Source organism: Rana temporaria, chromosome 3, assembly GCF_905171775.1.
Source record: "Rana temporaria chromosome 3, aRanTem1.1, whole genome shotgun sequence".
Taxonomy (NCBI): domain Eukaryota; kingdom Metazoa; phylum Chordata; class Amphibia; order Anura; family Ranidae; genus Rana; species Rana temporaria.
Window position 1 is genome coordinate 223,443,209 of NC_053491.1, and position 20,681 is coordinate 223,463,889.

The following is a 20,681-nucleotide window of genomic DNA, read 5'->3' on the forward strand; positions in this document are numbered from 1 at the left end:
AAAATATGTAGAATAATACGTCCTAGACTGAAAAAAATGTTTTAAAAAAAAAAAAAATGGGATATTTATTATAGCAACAAGTAAAACATATTGTATTTTTTTGTCGTTCTTTTTTGTTTATAGCGCAAAAAATAAAAACCGCAGAGGTGATCAAATACCACCAAAAGAAAGCTCTATTTGTGGGGAAAAAAGGACTTCAATTTTGTTTGGGAGCCACGTCGCACGACTGCGCAATTGTCAGTTAAAGCGACGCAGTGCCGAAAGCTGAAATTTCACCTGGGTAGGAGGGGGGTATATGTGCCCAGTAATCAAGTGGTTAAAACAAGAGCTCTTCAATCAGTGGAGAACATGAGCTTTGCTGATTGCACAGCTGACTTGGTAGGAAGCATGTCAAACCTCTACAGACAGACCACAGAGAACAAGCATTCCACTCCGAATTTGGCAGGGCACAGGCTTTTCTTCTCTGGCTGTGACTGCTTCAGAAACAAAAAACCGGAAGACCTTGAATTTCTTTAGCTGATTTAAACGGAAGGTTGAATTGGGCTTTAAAGTTTGTCCAGAGCCGAAACTTTTTTTTTTTAAGTAGGGAATGGTTAAAAACCTCTATTGGGTTAAATTATTTTCTGTCTGTGTCCCAATGGGGATATTTCTCTTCACTTACTGGCCTAGAGACACAACAAAATATTGATAAAGAAAAAAGCTGCGCTAATGTGGACTTTAAATGACACTAGTGATCATAAATACTAAATAGGATCGATCACACATGAACATGTCTTTGTTTATAACACAATTGTCAGTATTATTGTCAAGGATTGCTTTTTTATCTTTAACTATGTTAAGGAATTTTCACACGGACTGATATTTATTCGCTTCATATCTTCTAATTCGCCATTTATTTTTGGAGATATCAATTATTACTTTTATCTATTTTTTCTATATATACAAATTTTCGTCACTATGTATTTGAGGTAGTGTTCAGCACTATAATTATGTTCATGTGTGATCGATCCTATTTAGTATTTATGATCACTAGTGTCATTTAAAGTCCACATTAGCGCAGATTTTTTCTTTATCATTATTACTAGTGTTGTATAACATTTTCAGTTGCTGCTTTATCTTTTATTGAATTAGCGCAGTATATTTTTTTGACAACAAAATATTATTCCCATCTTAGAGGGTTACGCTGATGTCCAAATCAGAGAATTTTACCCACTTTTTTTTGTGATGACAATTTTAAAATGTTGAATTTCCCATCGCTTTCTGTCTCAATAACAATGTCCTGTCACCTGGACAAATGGAGACATAGACAGCAAGAAAAACAGGGGATCTAACTTTTCCCTTCTCCAGCTAAAACAAAAATAAATTTTGCCTTAACATACACTTTGTCATTTTATATCATAAATACTCTTCATGACATTTATTGATGCGTAGACTACTGTACCAACATTATATGCTCTAGTCAACGATTTTGCCGCGATTTTGCCGCGATTTAAGAGACATCTGTGCAGGGTTCAATGTAAATCGCGGCCCGAAATTGCAAAAAGTAGTACAGGAACTACTTTTTGAAATCGGTGCAGCGCCGCAGATGCGGCGTTGCACCGATTAGGACGGTGCCATTGCCGACAATTGCCGCCGATTTGAGATGCGATTCGACAAATTTTGTCAAATCGCATCTCAAATCGTTCCAAATCGTACCCAGTGTGAACCAGGGCTCAATGTCAACAACCAAACATGTTCTAGCCCTAGCATTCACAGGTGGTTGGCACATCATCTGTCCACACCTGGGCCACCATTTGCTACAGTCATGCTATAAGTGTGTGAGGTAAGGTGGACTCTGATAGAAACTTTGATGCAATGAGAAACCCTGATGTTAGAGGGGATGCTAATAGGGGCTCTCATGTAAGGGGGGACTCTGATGGGAACCTTAATGTAAGGGGGTGTGAACCTTGATGTAAGGAGGGACTGTGATGGGGACATTCATGTATGTGAGGACTCTGATGTAAGGGGGTACTATGATAGGGACTCTCATGTAAGGGGGACTCTGATGGAAACCCTGGTTTAAGAGGAAACTAATGGGAACTCCAATTTAAGGGGGGACATTGATGTCAGGGCAGACTTTGATGGAGGCTCAGATTTAAGGTGGAAATCTGAAGGGCTCAACTTTATTTGGAATTTATTTGTTTGGTTTAACTAAGTTCTTTCCCTGTTGTTCTGAATCATGTCATGCTGACTACAAAAAAAAGCTCCAAGTAAAACTTAAAGTGGAACTACACTGCATCTGAGCATCACAAACCAAAAACATGATTTGATCCTTTTTTAATATTTATAGAAATCACTTTGGAAAAGCACCCCTCTAGTATTTATGGCCGTTGCCATCTTAAATAAGGGCAGAGGATTCATGTAGCATTTGCTTCCCAGAAACCATCTGCCCTTAGATCAAGCATGCAGGCAGCAGGGTGTGCTTAGCTGAGAATACCCCTCCTCCCCCCTGAAGACTCTTGGGATGTATGACATCATTTGCCTAGGCCTGGAAATCAGGATATTACTGGAGAAATGTTAAAAAAAAGTTTAAAACAAGTAAATATAATATACTTTCCTATCATTGTTAATAATGCTGCCGGCATAAGGATTAAAAATAGTCAAAATCCTTCCCACAGTGCCATTGTATTCTGACAGTGACATTGTATTCTGACTCCTCCACTGTCCGAATACACTGATTAGTGCCGCAGCCGATTAATAGCATCGCTGATTGATGAAACATTTTCCAACAAGCCCATTCATGAAAATTTGATCATTAAAGAGGAACACCAGCCTCCTGTGTAAAAATGTTAAGTCAGCAGCTACTAGCTGCTGAGTTTTAATAAAACAGCCACTCACCTGTCCCAGGATCCAGTGATTTTGACATCTTATCTTCTGTCTTCTGCGCTGGCATCTTAAATGTGGGCATCCAGCTGTGACAGCTTGGGGCTACTGCACACGCGCTAGTCACGCTGCACATTTTGAACGGTCCCGTAGTCGTCTGGGACCTGTCACGTGTCCCAGAAGACTACAAGGGGGGGGGCAGAAGAGCTTCCTCTTCCATTTTCCTAGGCAATTGGAGCGGAAGTGGAAGCGGGTGTACCTGTTAAAATCAGGTACCCGCTCCCCCCCCCCCTCTTCAAACATGCCATTACTGAAAGAGGAAGCCATAAAACTAAACTTCCCCTTTTGGATGGAGCTCCTCTTTAAATCGACTTCTTATGAACGGGAACGGCCAAAGAAGGATTGAAATCGTTTCAGTTTATAAATCTGTATCTGTAAAATATTTGTGAAATTTACAATGTGGCCCTCATACTGAAAGGTTTGGAGACCTCTGGTCTAGAGGATGGTCAGACATTCAGTCATGATGATCCAGCTATCCTCAAGTTAAGCACTGCAGAATACTGAGTAAACATGAATGCTCATCTTGGAGTGACAAACACATTTATGTTGGAGAGACATGTAAAAGAGAAAGGTTATTTTTATTCCCACTGAACCATGGTCACCATGGAATATTTTGAAAGCCATTTTGTCTGGATCACACATTTGTCATTAAATGTCCATTATGGGGAAAACGAATTAACCACTTAACGACCCGCCCATAGACAAAATACGTCTACAGGGCGGTTCATTAACTCTGGGAGGGCGTACATTGACGTCCTCCCAGAATTGCGCCCCCTGGGGCGCGCACACAGGGATGTCCTTGACCGCCGGCGCATCATGGATCGCCGAGGGACCACAGAATGTTAGGGTCTCAAGAAATGAGATAGGCCGTCAGTACTTCAGGTAAGATCAATTTTTTAGATATTGGCACCATAGCTTGTGGACTCTATAACGTTCACAAAGACCAAATAATATCCACCAATTTGTACTTATTTTGACCAAAGATATGTAGCAGTATACATTTTGGCCAAAATTTATGAAGAAAAATTACAAATTTACTAAATTTTATAACAGAAACAAAAGAAAAATTCATTTTTTTACAGAATTTTCAGTCTTTTTTCAGTCTTATCCATGATAACATTATCACTGTCCACAAATGTTATCACGTTATCACCCTGCACTTTGATTAATTTATCTAATGTAAACATACTGCTATGATAATTAAAGTGGGGAAAAGATTATTTTAGTAAGATCTAGTTCACACTATCCAACAAGCGTTATTGTGCGCTTGTGTGCGGTGTAAACACAAGCTGCTGTGCACCACAAAACGCATTGCAGTGATTGTTTTTTTGTTTTATTAGGCCCCGTACAGACGACCGAACATGTCTGCTGAAACTGGTCCGCGGACCAGTTTCAGCAGACATGTTCGGTCGTCTGTACAGCCGAGCGGACAGGATTCCAGCGTACATTTGCCCGCCGGGCCTTTTTCGAGCGGGCAAATATTTCTAAACATGTTTAGAAACATGCCCGCTGGAATCCTGTCCGTCGGACATGTTCGGTCGTCTGTACAGACCTACCGTTCATGTCCGAGCGGCCGCCATCCCTCGCATGCGTCGAATGACTTTGACGCATGCGTGGAAGCATTGAACTGCCAGGGCCGCGCACGTCGCCGCGGCGACGGCGCGGCCTCGTCGCCGCGTATCGAGTACGCGCGGATTTCTGTATGATGGTGTGTACAGCCATCATACAGAAATCTCCGGGCAGACATGTACGCTGAAAACGGTCCGGCGGACCGTTTTCATCGTACATGTTTGCCCGTCTGTACGAGGCCTAAAATGTCCTATATCTTTACCACACCAACATAGTGAGGGTGTCAACTAAAGCCATAGGACATAAGGCCAATTACCTTGGCCTTGCATTGGGATTATGTTGGGCAGCAACGCCGCTGGTGTGAACGAACCATTAGTAGTAAAGACTTGAATGCAGACAGTGGACAATTTATGATAACACTTACATTCAGCAAGCATGCCCATCTCTTTACACTTCCTCAGGCGGCATTCTTGGCATTTCCTCCTCATGTACATGTCCATTTCACAGCTACCTCCATTCTTACATTTGTAAACAGCATTTTTAGTAATACTTCTTCTGAAAAAGCCTGCAGGTTAAAACACAGAACGGTACACTTAGTGTAAAGCATTTCTTAGGGGAACTTTAATTAAAAACGATATTTCAGTTTTGAGATTGTTGCTGGCATCATTCATCTTTCAGAAACTGCAGTAATGGCTCCACAAAATTCCCAAATCTCTTGGAAGGCCATAGCCAGTACAAAGCCAGATCATGGTGTCAAACTTCCCTGGGGGATTTTCTTTCATTAGGTCAAACAGTAAACTGGGAAATCAGAAAATTACAACTTTATGAAAGGGCAGAGACGTGAATTTCCCTCCAAAAAACTGCCATTTGGGGGTCTCAGTGATGAGCAACTGATTGAAAAAAATTTAAAACGTTTGCATGTTCCTTTGCTTTTTTCACTTTTTGATGTACAGATTTATTTATTTGCTTACGTTTTATATTTTCACCTTTTTAATCCTTCAGGAATGCATTTTTTCACTTACAAATGCATTCCACAACCCTGAGTCGTCAAAAAATTAGGCTTTTTTGACAGTATAGTGTTAGAATATCTTTGCATGTAAGCATATGTACTGTATTCCTGAAGTGATGGGGAGCTGTAGTCAGAACTGAAAGTTTTAAAGGGGTTGTAAAGGTTCGTTTTTATTTTCTAAATAGGTTCCTTTAAGCTAGTGCATTGTTGGTTCCCTTACCTTTTCCTTCCATTTCCCTTCTAAATGTTTTTTTCCTTTGTCTGAATTTTTCACTTCCTGTTTCTCCTCAGTAAGCTTGCCATCACCTTCCGAGCGGTGGTTAGTCAGCCAGAACAGCTTACTGAACAGCTTACTGAGGAGGAACAGGAAGTGAGAAATTCAGACAAAGAAAAGAAAAAAAAACATTTAGAAGGGAAATCGAAGAAAAAGGTAAGTGAACCAACAATGCACTAGCTTAAAGGAACCTATTTAGAAAATAAAAAACAAACCTTTACAACCCCTTTAAGGACAGACAAGGCTTTAGGCTCAGCCAACATGTCAGGACAATGATCGTAAAAAAAATTACAGATGTTTTAAACCGTTAACCATAAGATTTAAAAATAAAAGCCACATGGCTGAAAACAAAGATCCTTACCCTAGTGTTAAAGCTTTGTGAACTGAGTCTATTGTCTATATGAGTCTCAAAGTGATGGAGAGTGCATACATGATAAGATCAGTGTACCTAAATTGTGACCTGATCTTAAAGGATTTTTTTTTTAAATAACAAACATGTTATACTTACCTCCACTGTGCAGCTCGTTTTGCACAGAGTGTCCCCGATCCACGTCTTCTGGGGTCCCTCGGCGTCTGTCTCTGGTCCTCCCCGCAAGAACTCCACACATTCATGCGAGAGAGCTTGCATGGTGTGGAGTCCTTGCGGGCGCGCTCCCGTGATACAGCGAGCGGCTGTAGCCGCTCACTGTATTACTCGGCCCCACCCCCGCCCTCATTGGGTGTGATTGACAGCAGCGCCAGCCAATGGCTGCGCTGCTTTCAATCCATCCGCTCTAGTCAATCAACGGTCAGGCTGAGTGGCGAAGAGGATGTCAGGGCTGAGCGCGGGACTTTCGAGGGGCCATGTAAGTATAACGGAGGGTCGGTGGGGGGGGGGGGGGCGGTATTGCCTAAAGTTTAAGGTGAAAAAAAACTTTTACCTTTACAACCCCTTTAAAGCAGTAGTAAAATCAGATTTTTACCTACAGGTAAGGCTATAATGGATGCAGTTGGTGACGTCACTGGCACATGTGCTCTGAAGGTCCAGCATACCTTGCCAGAATTTCAGAGTTTTGTGCCAGAGCCGAGGGCTCCTGCATGCATGCGCAGATGTGACGTCATCACAGCTCCAGCCACTCATACAGCCAGAGACCGTAAACCCAAAAGAAAGACCTGGGTAAACTTGAAACCGATTCAGTGGTGACAGCACACTGCTGGAGGGCTTTGTTCCAAGGTAAGTATTTGATAATGTGCTCGTATGCAATGCATACTAGCACATTATGCAATTGCCTTGCAGTTTTTTTTTTATTTCAACTACCACTTTAATCTTTACAGCCCTGCCCTCTTGCAGTTTGATTGTGGTGTGAAAAGTTTGCTGTGATAGATGTGTGCCTGATTTTAACTCCTGATTGATTGATTGATTAATCCACACCCACCACAGTATAAAACAAGAGCACCTGTATGGGGAACACATGCCAGGAGGACACGTTGTTGTGGTACTCCCAACAAAGTGGCATTCTTTAATTAAGTGGCACTTTCACTCTTGGTGATTGCAGGAAGCAAACATCTACAGCAAGCTACTTCACAAAACACCAGACTGCAGGTGACCTTGTTTGCCCTCCATAACACCCTCCGTAAGAAGGGAAAGCCTCAAAAGGTAATTGAAAAATAAGTTGGATGTTCCAAAAATGCTGTATCAAAGCACATTAATAGAAAGTTATGTGGAAGAAAAAGGTGTACAAGCAGCAGGGATAACCGCAGCCTGGAGAGGCTAGTCAGGAAAAAAACTGTATAAATTAGACCTGCATCTTGTAATACTTTGAGCATAAACCTGTATGTTTTCAGCTGTTGTTAATAAACCTGCGATGGGAAAATTGGCTGAAATTAATTTATGGGGTTGCTAGATATTTAGTTAGGCATACTGCCTCCTAAAGGATGTAACCAAAATACCCACTCACGGCTCACAATAAAAACTCCCCCATGGTTAACACAGTAAACCTTCTGAAAAACGTAAAAAAAGAAATTCGAACATGCTGCATTTTTTAACGTCGTCGTTTTTCGGGTAGTAAAAAATTATCATGTGTGGGCTAAAACGACGTTTTAAACCCGCGCATGCTCAGAAGCAAGTTATGAGATTGGAGCGCTCGTTCAGGTAAAACTACCGTTCATAATGGAGTAAGCACATTCATCACCCTGTAACAGACAGAAAAGCGCGAATCGTCTTTTACTAACACGGAATCAACTAAAGCAGCCCAAAGGCGAATAGAACTTCCCCTTTAGAGTGCCCTTGTACGTGTTATACGTCACTGCGCTTTTTTCATATTTTTTTTAAAACGATGGTGTGTGGGCAACGTCGTTTTTAATGATGAAGTTGGAAAAACTTTGTTTTTTTGACATGCTGAAAAATGATCGTGTGTACGCGGCATAAGACTGGAAAGCTGCTATCTAGAGGATGGAAACCAAATTAGCTACTCAAAAAATCTTTTATAGTGGAGAAACTGGATAACCTAAAATTTGATAATATGGAGAAAACTCAGATCAAGAGAATGGTCCTCACTGCGTATGGAACAACTTTAAAATTACAATATCATTAGGGATAATCCGAACGACCCCCTGTTCAGTTTGCAGCAGAACTTTCCAACATCACAAAAGTTCGGAACTGAATAACGAACCCCATTGAAGTCTTTAAGATAAAAGTGACCATTTTGAAGGCAGACATGTATCAATGAAAAAAAGTTATTAAATGAGCAGTGATTTACTGATGCTTAAAGTGAACGCATAAAAATGAGAAATAACAATAAAAATTTAAAATTTCTTTCAATATAGTCCCGGGGGGGGGGGGGGGGTCCCCTTAGTCTGTCTGTAAAGTGGCACATTTGTACTTTGTAAGGAAGCTTCTGCAGCAATAATTACATTTTCCCTGCAAGTTTTCTTTGTTTTGAAAAACAATGGCTTGGGGAGCCAGACTGTATGATGAGACCACAATGTAGTGCACTGGGAACAAGATTAGAGATTTTTTGTAAAACAATTCTGGTGTCTCATCCGCAGACTTTGGATAGAAGTAACAGGTGGAGAAAAATTGGTCTTTGGGTGTCGAAGGTGCCTTCACACCGTAAACCTATAGAGGTACTATAGATGAAAGCAAGAATTGCCTTGCTGTCATAAATTGAAATGATATGCACCTGTCAAACAGGTGCAGAAAATTGGTCTTTAGGTGTCCATGGTGCCTTCACACAGTAACCCTATAGAGGTACTCTTGATGAAAGCAAGAATTGGCCTTGTTAAAAATTGAAAATATATGCACCTGTCAGTGCAGAAAAATTGATCTTTGAGTCTTAATTGTGTCCATGAAAACTACCCCAAAAAAATGTCTTCCAGGTCAAATCAACACGCGATAGGAAGTCTAAAAGTCTTGCAAAGATTCCACATCCCAAAAACACTTAATCAGCGACATCAGCATCAGGAGCTGCATAGCTGCTGGTAATCCAGGACTGATTATCAGTAACAAAACGTCTGGCAGCACTAAATGCCTGTTCAGAAAGCACGCTGGATACAGGGCAGCCCAGAAGCTCAGTTGCATACTAGGCAAGTTCTGGACAGTGGTCTATTCTCATGACCCAGTAACCCAGAATTGGCATTGCTGTCAAAACTTTTAATGATATGCACCTGTCAAACAAGGCATGAGAAGCAGACTCCTTGGGGTCACTAAGGCCCCTTTCAGACTGGGGCGGGAGCTGCGGTGGCGGTATAACGCCGCTAAAAATAGCGGCGCTATACCGCCGGAATTGCCGCGGGTATCAGCCGCTAGCGGTGCGGTATTAACCCCCGCTAGCGGCCGATAAAGAGTTAATACCGCCCACGATGCGCCTCTATAGAGGCGCATTGCGGGCGGTATTGCCGCGGTTTCCCATTGTTTTCAATGGGAAGGAGCGGTGAAGGAGCGGTATACATGCCGCTCCTCTCACCGCTCCAAAGATGCTGCTGACAGGAGATTTTTTTGTCTCCCGCCAGCGCATCGCCTCAGTGTGAAAGCCCTCGGGCTTTCACATTGAGTCTGCAGTGAAGGAGTTTTTCAGGCGCGATAGCAGCGCTATTTTTAGCGCTGTACCGCCTGAAAAACTCCTCAATGTGAAAGGGGCCTTAGGATTACAGTATCGGGTACTGCCTCCTCCCAGCCACGTACTACTCCCAAGAGTTCTGGAGATGGAAAACCATCTCTGAGGCCTGAATCACACTAGTGCGTTGCGTTTTGGAGCTCTGTTGTCTTTGCGAATTTCTCTATAAGGTGTTCTGCAGATCAACTGCGTTTTAGCTGCAGATCAGGTGCGAATTTGGAGACCTGGGAGAGGGGAGGGGGAGGGGGGAAGTGTATTGAACTGAATGAGACAAATACTGAAGAGAAATGAACACATCTGCGAATTCAGCTGCGTACCCATAGAAGATAATGGGACTGAATTCGCACCTGAGCCGCACCGCAAGACATAAAAACCGCACACGGTTTGGAGGCAATGCGCAGTGCGGATGCATCGCACATATGTGAACCAGCCTCATTGAAAACAATGTATTTTGAAATGTCCTGCGAATTAGATGCGGTTTAAGCCGCACTCAATTCGCATAGGTGTGAACCTGGCCTTAAGGTTTGACGCATATCTTTCTCTGCTTCAATGCCTCCAAAACTGCCAGAATCCTCCTGCTCCTCCCTCTCCTCTTGTGTGGCATATAAAGAATGGTGTCTGCATAAAGCGGGCCTTTATAGGAAAGGAAGTCCTCCTCTTCCTTCTGCTGCTTTACCCTGAGTGCCCTGTCCAAAATGGAAAAGGTATTGCATCACTGATGCATGCATTGTCACAGCTCGCCATCCTTGTAGCCTCCTCAAATGGTGACAGTGCATGCATACTTTATCAGCAGAGGGGTAGAGAAAGGAAGCGCCACCTAAGTGCAGTATTAAAGAGGTTCTTTTAATGACACATTGTACAAAACACACTTACTAGAAGGTAAGGAAAGAAGGGTCATCTGTAACATCCTGTAGTCCTCGTCCTGGATCCATGGGCTGCTTAGAAGTGAAGATAGCAGAATGTGTGGAGTCTCCACTTTCCACTACTTTATCAGCAGCCATTGGCATGGAAAAAAAAAGCTGAGCCGGCCTGAGCGTGTCGTGCCATACTCACACAGGTACTCGTTGACGGCCCTCTGCTGCCATTTACAGCCGCTGCAGCATTGCCAAATCCGAGTTCCACCTGGTGTGCATGTCACTAAATAAATTTTAGCAGATCTTCCATCCCTGGCTACCTATTTAAGACATGCTACACCACCAAATTTAGGATATGTGCCAAGCATGGCACATTTGTCAACTTTCCTTGTCTAAGGGCAGACAGGAGGTTTGTGCCATTATTACACACCACCATTCCTGGCTTTAGCTGGCGTGGTGTGAACCATCAAAGCTGCAAAGCAAAGCCCCTGCAAAGCTGCAAGAATCTCTGCTCCAGGGGGGTTCTTGTGCCCTAGACACACAAGCTGAAGCACTGCATGGCACCTTTTATCCTGACTTATTGAATAGCCCCTTAAACGCTTAGGGGGATACTTGTGGTTCATAGGAAAATTCAGCAGAGGAGGGCATGAAGGAGGAGGAGGGGGTAGAGCTGACAAATCTCACATCATCACCACTAGCTGTATGGAGACGTGACGGCACAACAAGCTGCAGCACTTAGCCCTGTCCTGCAGCCTTCTGAGTTGCAAGCAGGGCTACCCAGTGTGCTGTGAATGAAATATATCATCCCTGACCATGCTTGCTGGACCACGTGTCAGCAGTAACGTAGACTTTGCAGCTGACTGCCTTGCCCAACTATGCCACAACATTGCCTTCCACGTGATGGTACAGAGCGGGAATGACCTTACGTGAAAAATAAATTGTGACTGGGAACCTGCCATTGTGGTACAGCATATTCTGCCAATTAATGGAAGGTGGCAGAATCCACCAGATGGAAAGGCAGAATTTGTAAAGCCAACAGCCTTGACAAGCTTACATTTAGACGCTGGGCATGGGGGCGGCAATGACTGGATTTTTTTCCCACTGCAGCAGAGAAATTTGCTGGCTATAGTCTACAGCTGGTGGTGTGCTACTGGCAGATGTGCTGTAAGGACCTAGAACACCCTGTGCTATACCATCACCCCTGTCAGTGGAGGCTGCTGAGAGGTCATGAGGTATAGCGGGGGTAGATGGATGTGAGTAAGGAGGAACCAAATTGCATCCCTTTTGTGTGGCTTTCAGATGCTCTTGCCAACGGGCTGAATGGTGGGAGGTTAAAAACATTTTCAAGCATGTGGTACCCAAATGGATGGTGTTTTTGCCATGCTTGAGACAAAGTTTGCAAATTGCAACAGTGCGATCAGCTGCACATGTGCTAAAAGAGACCTAAACAGCTAATCTGTGGGAAGAAGTGATGGAATAGGGTGGCTGCTTTCTACTCATTCATGATGGCTGCCTCATTGGGGTTGTGCCTTACCCTCACTTTCCTCCCCTGCTCTATCTGGCACCCAAGACACGTCAGTGACCTCATCATCATCATCTCCTCCATCCTCATTATCACTGAGGACAACTTGGCAATATGCTGTGGCTGGGGAAACATGACTGCCAATTTGGGTACCAGTGTTCTCCTCCTCACTGTAGGCTCATGTTCTTACCTTCCTTAACCTCAGAACCAACATCTGAATCAAGCAATAGCTGTGCATCGTCAAGGTGCAAGTGGCTGATGCTGTGTTCAAATAACTCAGCTGAATCCTCCATGCCTGATGCTGGGACTATTGCAGGAATAGCTGTGGACAAGGAGGCAGGTTTAGCAATTCTGGCAGCTGCAGTGGACTGCACACTAGTCTCTATTTGGGTGACAGAGGAAGAGGAGGATGAGAATGCTTTAGTAAGCCAGTTCACCAGCTCCTCCGCATGCTGTGGCTGGATACCACGGGCAACATCACTAAACAGAGAAAATTATGCCCTGCCTGAGGACTGACCACATCCATCTTTGCCTGTGGACACATATGCTGCTGACCCCCTCACAGTGCCATGGGAACGTCTACCTCTCCTTGTTGGCCTCCCAGAAATGATGGGGTGGGGGGTGCTTTTTAACAAAATGTACTAAAGATGTGGAAATGTGTACGTGGATGTACTTTAATCAATCAAGTACTCACTACACAGACGCACTACAATATACAACAGTAAAAATGAACTGACGCACTGCAATATACTGCGTTAAACACGCAGTAATGCACAGAAATATACTGCGTTAAACGCGAAGAAACTCACTGAAATATACTGCGTTATATGTGCTGCAACACACTGAAATATACTGCATTAAATGTGCACTAAAACGTTAAAATATACTGCATTAAACGGAGCGTAATGCACTGAAATATACTGCGATAAACGTGCAGTAACATACTGAAATATAATGAGTTAAACATGCAGTAACATACTGAAATACACTGCGTTAAACGTACACTAAAACACTAATAATATACTGCGTTAAATGGCACGTTATGCACTGAAATATACTGCATTAAATGTGCACTAACGCACAGAAATATACTGCGTTATTGTGCAGTAATGCACTGAAATATACTGCGATAAACAGCACGTAATGCACAGAAAAATACTGCGTTATATGTGCTGTAACACACTGAAATATACTGCATTAAATGTGGACTAAAACGTTAAAATATACTGCATTAAACGGAGCGTAACGCACTGAAATATACTGCGATAAACGTGCAGTAACATACTGAAATATACTGAGTTAAACATGCAGTAACATACTGAAATATACTGCGTTAAACGTACACTAAAAAACTGAAATATACTGCATTAAATGGCACGTTATGCACTGAAATATACTGCATTAAATGTGCACTAACGCACAGAAATGTACTGCGTTATTGTGCAGTAATGCACTGAAATATACTGTGGTAAACGGCACGTAACGCACAGAAAAATACTGCATTAAACGTGCAGTAACGCATGGAAATATACTGCATTAAACGTGCTGTAACACACTGAAATATACTGTGTTAAACGTGCACCAACGCACTGAAATATATTGCGTTAAGCGTACACTAACGCACAGAAATATACTGTGTTAAACATGCATTAATGCACAGACATATACCAGGTTAACCGTGCACTAAAGCACTTAAATATATACTGCATTATACGTCATGCAGTAACGCACAAAAATATACTGCATTAAACATGCAGTAACGCACAGAAATATACTGCGTTAAATGTGCAGTAACGCACAGAAATATACTGCATTAAATGTATAGTAACGCACAGAAATATACTGCGTTAAACGGCACGTAACGCACTGAAATCTACTGCAGTAAACCTGCCCTGACAAAATAAACTGACACTAATGTAAAGATGAATGACCACTGCACTTATACTGACTGAACTAACAGAACTGAACAGAATATATATTTACCATAGCACACTAACTGTCTAGTAGCACTGAACAGAGCCCTGTTCTATCATTTCCATGCCAATGCAAATAGCCGCTATTAAAAGAATACTTTTCTAGTGTGGGGTGTGACTAAGAGCAACGAGTCATGATTGGATAGAGTCATCATTATGTTCTTTAATCATGGCTCTGACAGTGCTCTGTGCCCTGATTGGGCAAAGCTTTCATAGCTTCAGCCAGGGCTTTCAACGCACTGTGCAGCGGCACAGTGCATTGTGGTTGTTCCGCAGGCCGAGCAAATGGTCAAAGGCCCCAATAATTACGGTGTTCGCCAAACGGGCAAACAGCCAATCCTGGGGCACAACCGTTCACCCATCTTTAAACATCATGTCACATAAAACTAAAAATATGAATAAAAACATTTTGAAAAATGTTAAACCACTAAATGGAAGTTCATGTATAAACCCCTCATAGGTAAGTTATACATATTGAAGGGTACACATATTCTTTTTATACATAAAAAATTAATCAGAATCACATTGTAGATTACCAAATCCAATAATAATAAATAGTAATTGTGGAATGCCGATTATAACATTGATGTAAGGAAAAAATGAAACCTGAAGGAAAATAAACAAAGACAACACCTCTCAGGAATTGTCGATGAATGCATTTACGTCTACATAGTTTAACCCAGGGGTCTTCAAACTTTTCAAACTTTATTGTCCTTCAGACTTTAGGAGGGCCAGATTGTGGCCAGCAGGGGCAGAAAATGTCACGGGCCCAGCATCAGTGAGAATAAATATGACCTCAGGGTTGGTGGTCAATAGGAGGAGGAGTATTCCCACTATTAGTAGGAGGAATAGTATCCCATCATTGGTATTCGTGGAAGAGATAGTGTCCCATTGTTGGTGTCAGTGGGAGAAATAGTGCCTCATATCAGTGGAAGGAATTGTCCCAAGGGCCTGATTAAGGCTAGTAAAGGGCCACATCTGGCCCCCAGGCTGCAGTTTGGAGACCCCTGGTTTAACCCATAAGGTATGTAGGACCTGACTCTATGGATCTATTGTGTCTCTAGTTTGGAGATGTATATGACCAAAGAGCTTTCCCTTAAATGTGGAGTGTATTTGTAAATTCCCCTACCCCCCCCCTCTATACCCCTTGCAACATAAATTGGTACTTATTGTGTTGTCATGATTTGGAGACCTTATTGGTGATTGGATGTTCTCTATTTCCATTTGAACACTTATGAAGAGGATTTTCTCAGATTTTTATAAACTTTTTATCACAAAACAGGAGTATACAGCCAGCACCACGGGACAGAGTATACAGCCAGCACCACGAGACAGAGTATACAGCCAGCACCACGGGACAAAGTATACAGCCAGCACCACAGCACATGAGTATACAACCATCACCACACGACAGGAGTATACAGCCAGCACCACAGGACAGGAGCATCCAACCACAAATGATACAATGTAATATTTGCAGATCCCTATCATAGGACTGGTGGACTGGTGGTCATGATGATCGTAGGTCATAAATCTGTGAATGTCTCTATTTCAGGTGACATTATAGAGCTGATATATTGTTACTCAAGCCATATTACAGCTGATACTATGTAACTATTGCATATCCTTATCATAGCACTTCCGTGATCTCAGGTCATATTGTAGCTGTCACCCAGAGTCAGATAACAGAGGAAACACTCAGTGCTGATGACAGCTCACAGCTACTTCCACCAAGTGCACAGCTGACCCCCCAAAACTTGTCTGAGGGGTCCCAGAAATAACTGTATGCTGAATAAGAGGACTCACCCACCTCTGCCCTCCACCAGATTGCTGATTTAGCCACTTTCACTCATCTTCATCTGCTGGTCCATCTGCATGGGGGTCTAATTTTTGAATAAACAAAAGCTCTGCTCAGGCCGTGCATTCCACAGCGCTGCTGACGTCACTTGCGGTTTACCACTGGCACAGAGAAACCGGAAGTGACGGCGCAACTCTGAGGGAATGCACCACCCATGTCCTAGAGCGGTGCCAATCAAAAACAAGGCACCCTTAATAACACTATGGGAGGGAGTAATTTGGCACACTGCATTGCTCCACAAGGCAGGTCAAAAGCCTGCAAATGAAGCGTCTCATCTGCAATCACGTGATTGCATAGACGTCATGCCTCCCATAGTGCACTGTGTCTGGCGCCCGGACACAGTGCACTTAAATTACCTTTTTTAATACATATTATTTTTAAAGGCCTTTTTTGTGGGACTGCCTGGGGGGAGGGGGGGTAGTGCCATGTGCCCCCTATGAATGGGCCGAAGCGTGGGGCATTCCACATGAAAGTAGAAAAATAGAAAATAAAATACATAGTAATAATTAACATACTAAAGGGAGCCTCATGCTTGGCCCATGTAAAGGAAAGGACTTCAAACAACACATATCCATCTTTACATATAGACATTCCTGTTTAGACGAACAAACGTACCCTATTCAATCTAACAATAAAAAGATTAAGACACATTCAGCATTATTAACAACAAAGCACTTCAGCCGAGGTACTATCTTCTAACATTCCTATGAAAGAAACAGGTTAAACAACCCATTTACACTGCGTACAGCACAACATTCTGAAGCATCTTCTTCGTAAAGGTGATCCTCCAGCAAGCAAAATTACTTAAACTCAATATAAAATATCTAAGGCCTCGTACACACCACCGGATCTATCCGCTGGGATTTATCCGCAGATCAGTTCCAGCGGATAGATCCTGTGGTGTGTACGGCCCAGCGGATATTTATCCGCGGATATTTTTCGGGCCGATGGATTTCCAGCGGATAAAAATTTCTTAGCATGCTAAGAAATCTATCCGCTAGAATCCTGTCCAGCGGATTGATCCGGTGGTCTGTACAGACTCACCGGATCAATCCGTCTGATCCCCTCCCTCGCATGCGTCGTAATGATTCGACGCATGCGTGGAAGTCTTTACCTTCCAGCGTCGCGCACGTCGCCGCGTCATCATCGCGGCGACGACGCAACACGTCACCGCGGATGGATTCCGCGCGGATTTCGATCTGATGGTTAGTACAACCATCAGATCAAAATCCGCCAGAGGATTTATCCGCGGGAAGGGTCCGGAGGACCGTTTCCAGCGGATAATCCTCTCGTATGTACGGGGCCTAACAAGTGCTGGCCCTAGGGGCAAAGGTCTCTTGCCTCGTCGTCTTTTCTGAAGCCCTGGAATGAGAAAAGAGAGAAAACATCATATCTGTCTACACCTACCTACAATAACACTAACTTCTGGAAACCAGTTAAAGCGGAGTTCCAGCCTTTTGGTGTTTATTAAAAGTCAGCAGCTACAAAATGTGTAGCTGCTGACTTTTAGAAAACAGACACTTACCTGCTCCACGGTCCAGCGACACGGCCACCCGGAGCTCTGCTCCTCTCCCCCCTACTCCGGCCAGTGCCTCTATTCATAGTGTGGGCACCCGGCCGTGACAGTTTTTGGCTTCACGGCCGGGCACTCACTGCGTATGCGCGAGTCGCGCGGTGCTCTATGAATGGACAGGTGATCTCCTGGAACCTGTCCCTGGAGATCGCATAAAGGGAGGGGCCGCCAAAGGTGAGAAGAGAAGTCGCCGAGGCGGTCCTTGGGCGGAAAAAGGAAGTGTGACAAGAAGTCCCACTCCTACCGAAGCCCCCACTCCCCCCTCAAAAAAATGACATGCCTAATGTGGCATGTAAAGGGGTGAGGAGTGCTTAAAGTTTCCTTAACTAGGGACTTTTAAATACCAGAGGTCTTTGCAAATTTTGCGGTTCATTTCCTCTGTTCCAAAACGCAGGTTAAGGAAGCTTTCCCCTGCGGAATCCACACACGCTCCTCCATCTGAGGTGCCTTCACTCCCGTGCCACATGTTAACTCTTTCATGGCCACTATGGAGTCCCCCCGCACTGGCAGTGCCATTGACTGTAGCACAGACATTCTCCGCAGTAGTACCACACTGTTTCGCCATTCCAATTGCCTCCCCACAATTGCTTTACAACCGCACATAACAAAAACAGTCCACCAACAATCCTGTGCCACCACTTGTTACCAGCCATGGCTGCACTTTTCCTGCTCTGTGGGTTAACCCCCTGCTTTGTGAACGACAAAGTTCAAACAAATGGCGGCATCAAACTTTGCAGTACAGATGCTCTGCCACACTAAACCCTTTTTTTCCCCATGTCAGTAATACTTTAACAGTGGGCAACAGTATCCCCGGTGACATAAAACTTTCCACATTCTCTTAATTTGTTTAAAGGGGTTGTAAAGGTTAATTTTTTATTTTCTAAATAGGTTCCTCTAAGCTAGTGCGTTGTTGGTTCACTTACCTTTTCCTTCAATTTCCCTTCTAAATGTTTTTTTTTCTTTGTTTTCTTTGTCTGAATTTCTCACTTCCTGATCCTCCTCAGTAAGCTGTTCAGTAAGCTGTTCTAAATGACTTTCCACCGCTCGGATGATGGTGGAAAGCTTACTGAGGAGAAACAGGAAGTGAGAAATTAAAAAAAAAAAAAACATTTAGCATAGAAAATAAAAGACGAACCTTTACAACCCCTTTAATGAAGATCCTTTGTACAGTATATGCACTTCCATATACACTTGGTTGCTAATTGGCGATTCTTCACAATGCATACATATGTTACTGGCTGTGGTTCTTTACCTGGTTGCTGATAGTAATGGTCACTTGCGTCCATGGCCCACTGATGAGCCCCTACATGTAGCGTAGACCTTCCACCTGGTCCCACTGTTTAACCCAGGTTCTGATCACAATTTAGTGCAAAGCAGCCAGTCACAAGGTATTTTCAGCCAGGTGCACATCATTTCTCTCATTTTTTTGCACACAGTGATAAGTCAGATTGTTCTTTTTTTTTTGTATTGTTTGTATAACTAGGATAGGGATTAGGGTGGGCCTTGGGATACCCAGAACTAACAAACTTGATCAAGAACACTATCTAGCGAACACTTACCTTTTATAGAATAGTCTTCTATGTAGAGAAACAGACAATTCAGCACAGGGGGAATCCCACAATGGAAACAACCCTGGCCAACAGGTCTGGAACAGTCCCTTCAACAAAAAGGGGCACAATAGCAACAGTCTCTCTCATGCTCTAGACCAGTGGTCTCCAAACTGCGGCCCGGGGGCCAGATGCGGCCCTTTGCTTGCTTTTATCTGGCCATTGAAGCAATATTTCATCCACTGATACCAGTAATGGGGCATAATTAGCCCCACTGACAACAATGAAGGGACAAAAATCCCCCACTGACACTAATGAACAGGAACAATTCCACCCAATGGCACCAACGATGGGGAACAATTTCTCCCAATGGCACCAATGATGGGGCTCAATTACTCCCAACAAAACCAACAATGGGGCCCAATGACGGGGTATAATTCCTTTCACCGACACCAAGATGGGGTATTGTTTTTTCCCACTGATGTCGGGACCTTTTCTATTGTCAATGGCCAAAGTCCGGCCCTCCTGAATTTTGAAGGACAGTAAACCGGCCCTTTTAGAAAGTTTGGAGACCCCTGCTCTAGACCTATATATATTGTACCTCTCATCCCCCTGCTGGTCACTCTCCCAACCAGGTATTGGCTGAGCCCATATACATGATCAGCTCATGCTGTACATTCCTCTACCCACTATGTTCCAGCACTTTCTGTCAGGGACGGGGGCCGGGGGGGGGGGGGGGGGGGGGTCAGTCAAGCCTACACCTGCAGAGCCCAGAACAGTTTAAATTAATCAAACCCAGTCCACTGACTACAGCAGAACTCAAAAATGGCTAAATTTATATATATATAGATATATATAGATATATTGCTTGTCAAAGATTGTTAATGCTGATGGAATTATGAAATAATCTCACTATGTACTGGGCATTAAAAATACTACACCTTTGATAGCATTTATGTTTAGGATAGGATATGATACATACACATTAAGATTTCTCGCATTCAGCCCCATGGGAGGAACAAAAGAAATCACTTGATTCCCCCATCCACGCTAAACAGAGCAAATGAAAGAATCTACAATGACTATTGTATGCTGACAGCCAGTACCTGCAGCTGTTAGAATACCTGAACAGTGACCGCATCTGATTGGGTGCAGGTGCTGTTCAACCAAGAATTGTCCACCTGGCTTCGTTGACAAAAAACTATGGAAAATCGATTTTTATGGAGCAAGGTGGTGCAGACAGGATCACCCATAGAATGAATTTCAGCCAGCTTAGCAGGTCATTCTTTGACGTTTGTTGTTGGCAGTCCCTTAGAGCTATGTTTGTCATCTGTTTGTTTTGCAGCCCACTCCGGGAGGGAATAGCCAATACCCAGTAATCTATAATAAAAGGTACATACTGTACTACACGCAAACATTGAGCAAACATATTAATCAAGTGAACCTTTTCTTAGTTCAGCTATTTAGCAACACAAGCAAACAAAGA

General features: G+C 43.3%; 1 protein-coding gene across 2 annotated transcripts in view; it reads right to left on the minus strand.

Moving 5' to 3' along the window:
- NR1H4 (nuclear receptor subfamily 1 group H member 4) overlaps positions 1-20,681 on the minus strand; it is a 126,911-nt gene that overhangs the window by 48,951 nt on the left and 57,279 nt on the right. For both annotated transcript variants that reach the window (XM_040344326.1, XM_040344327.1), the window contains one exon: positions 4,916-5,056. In XM_040344326.1, the coding sequence (XP_040200260.1) occupies positions 4,916-5,056 (141 nt within the window). The remainder of the gene's footprint in view (positions 1-4,915; positions 5,057-20,681) is intronic.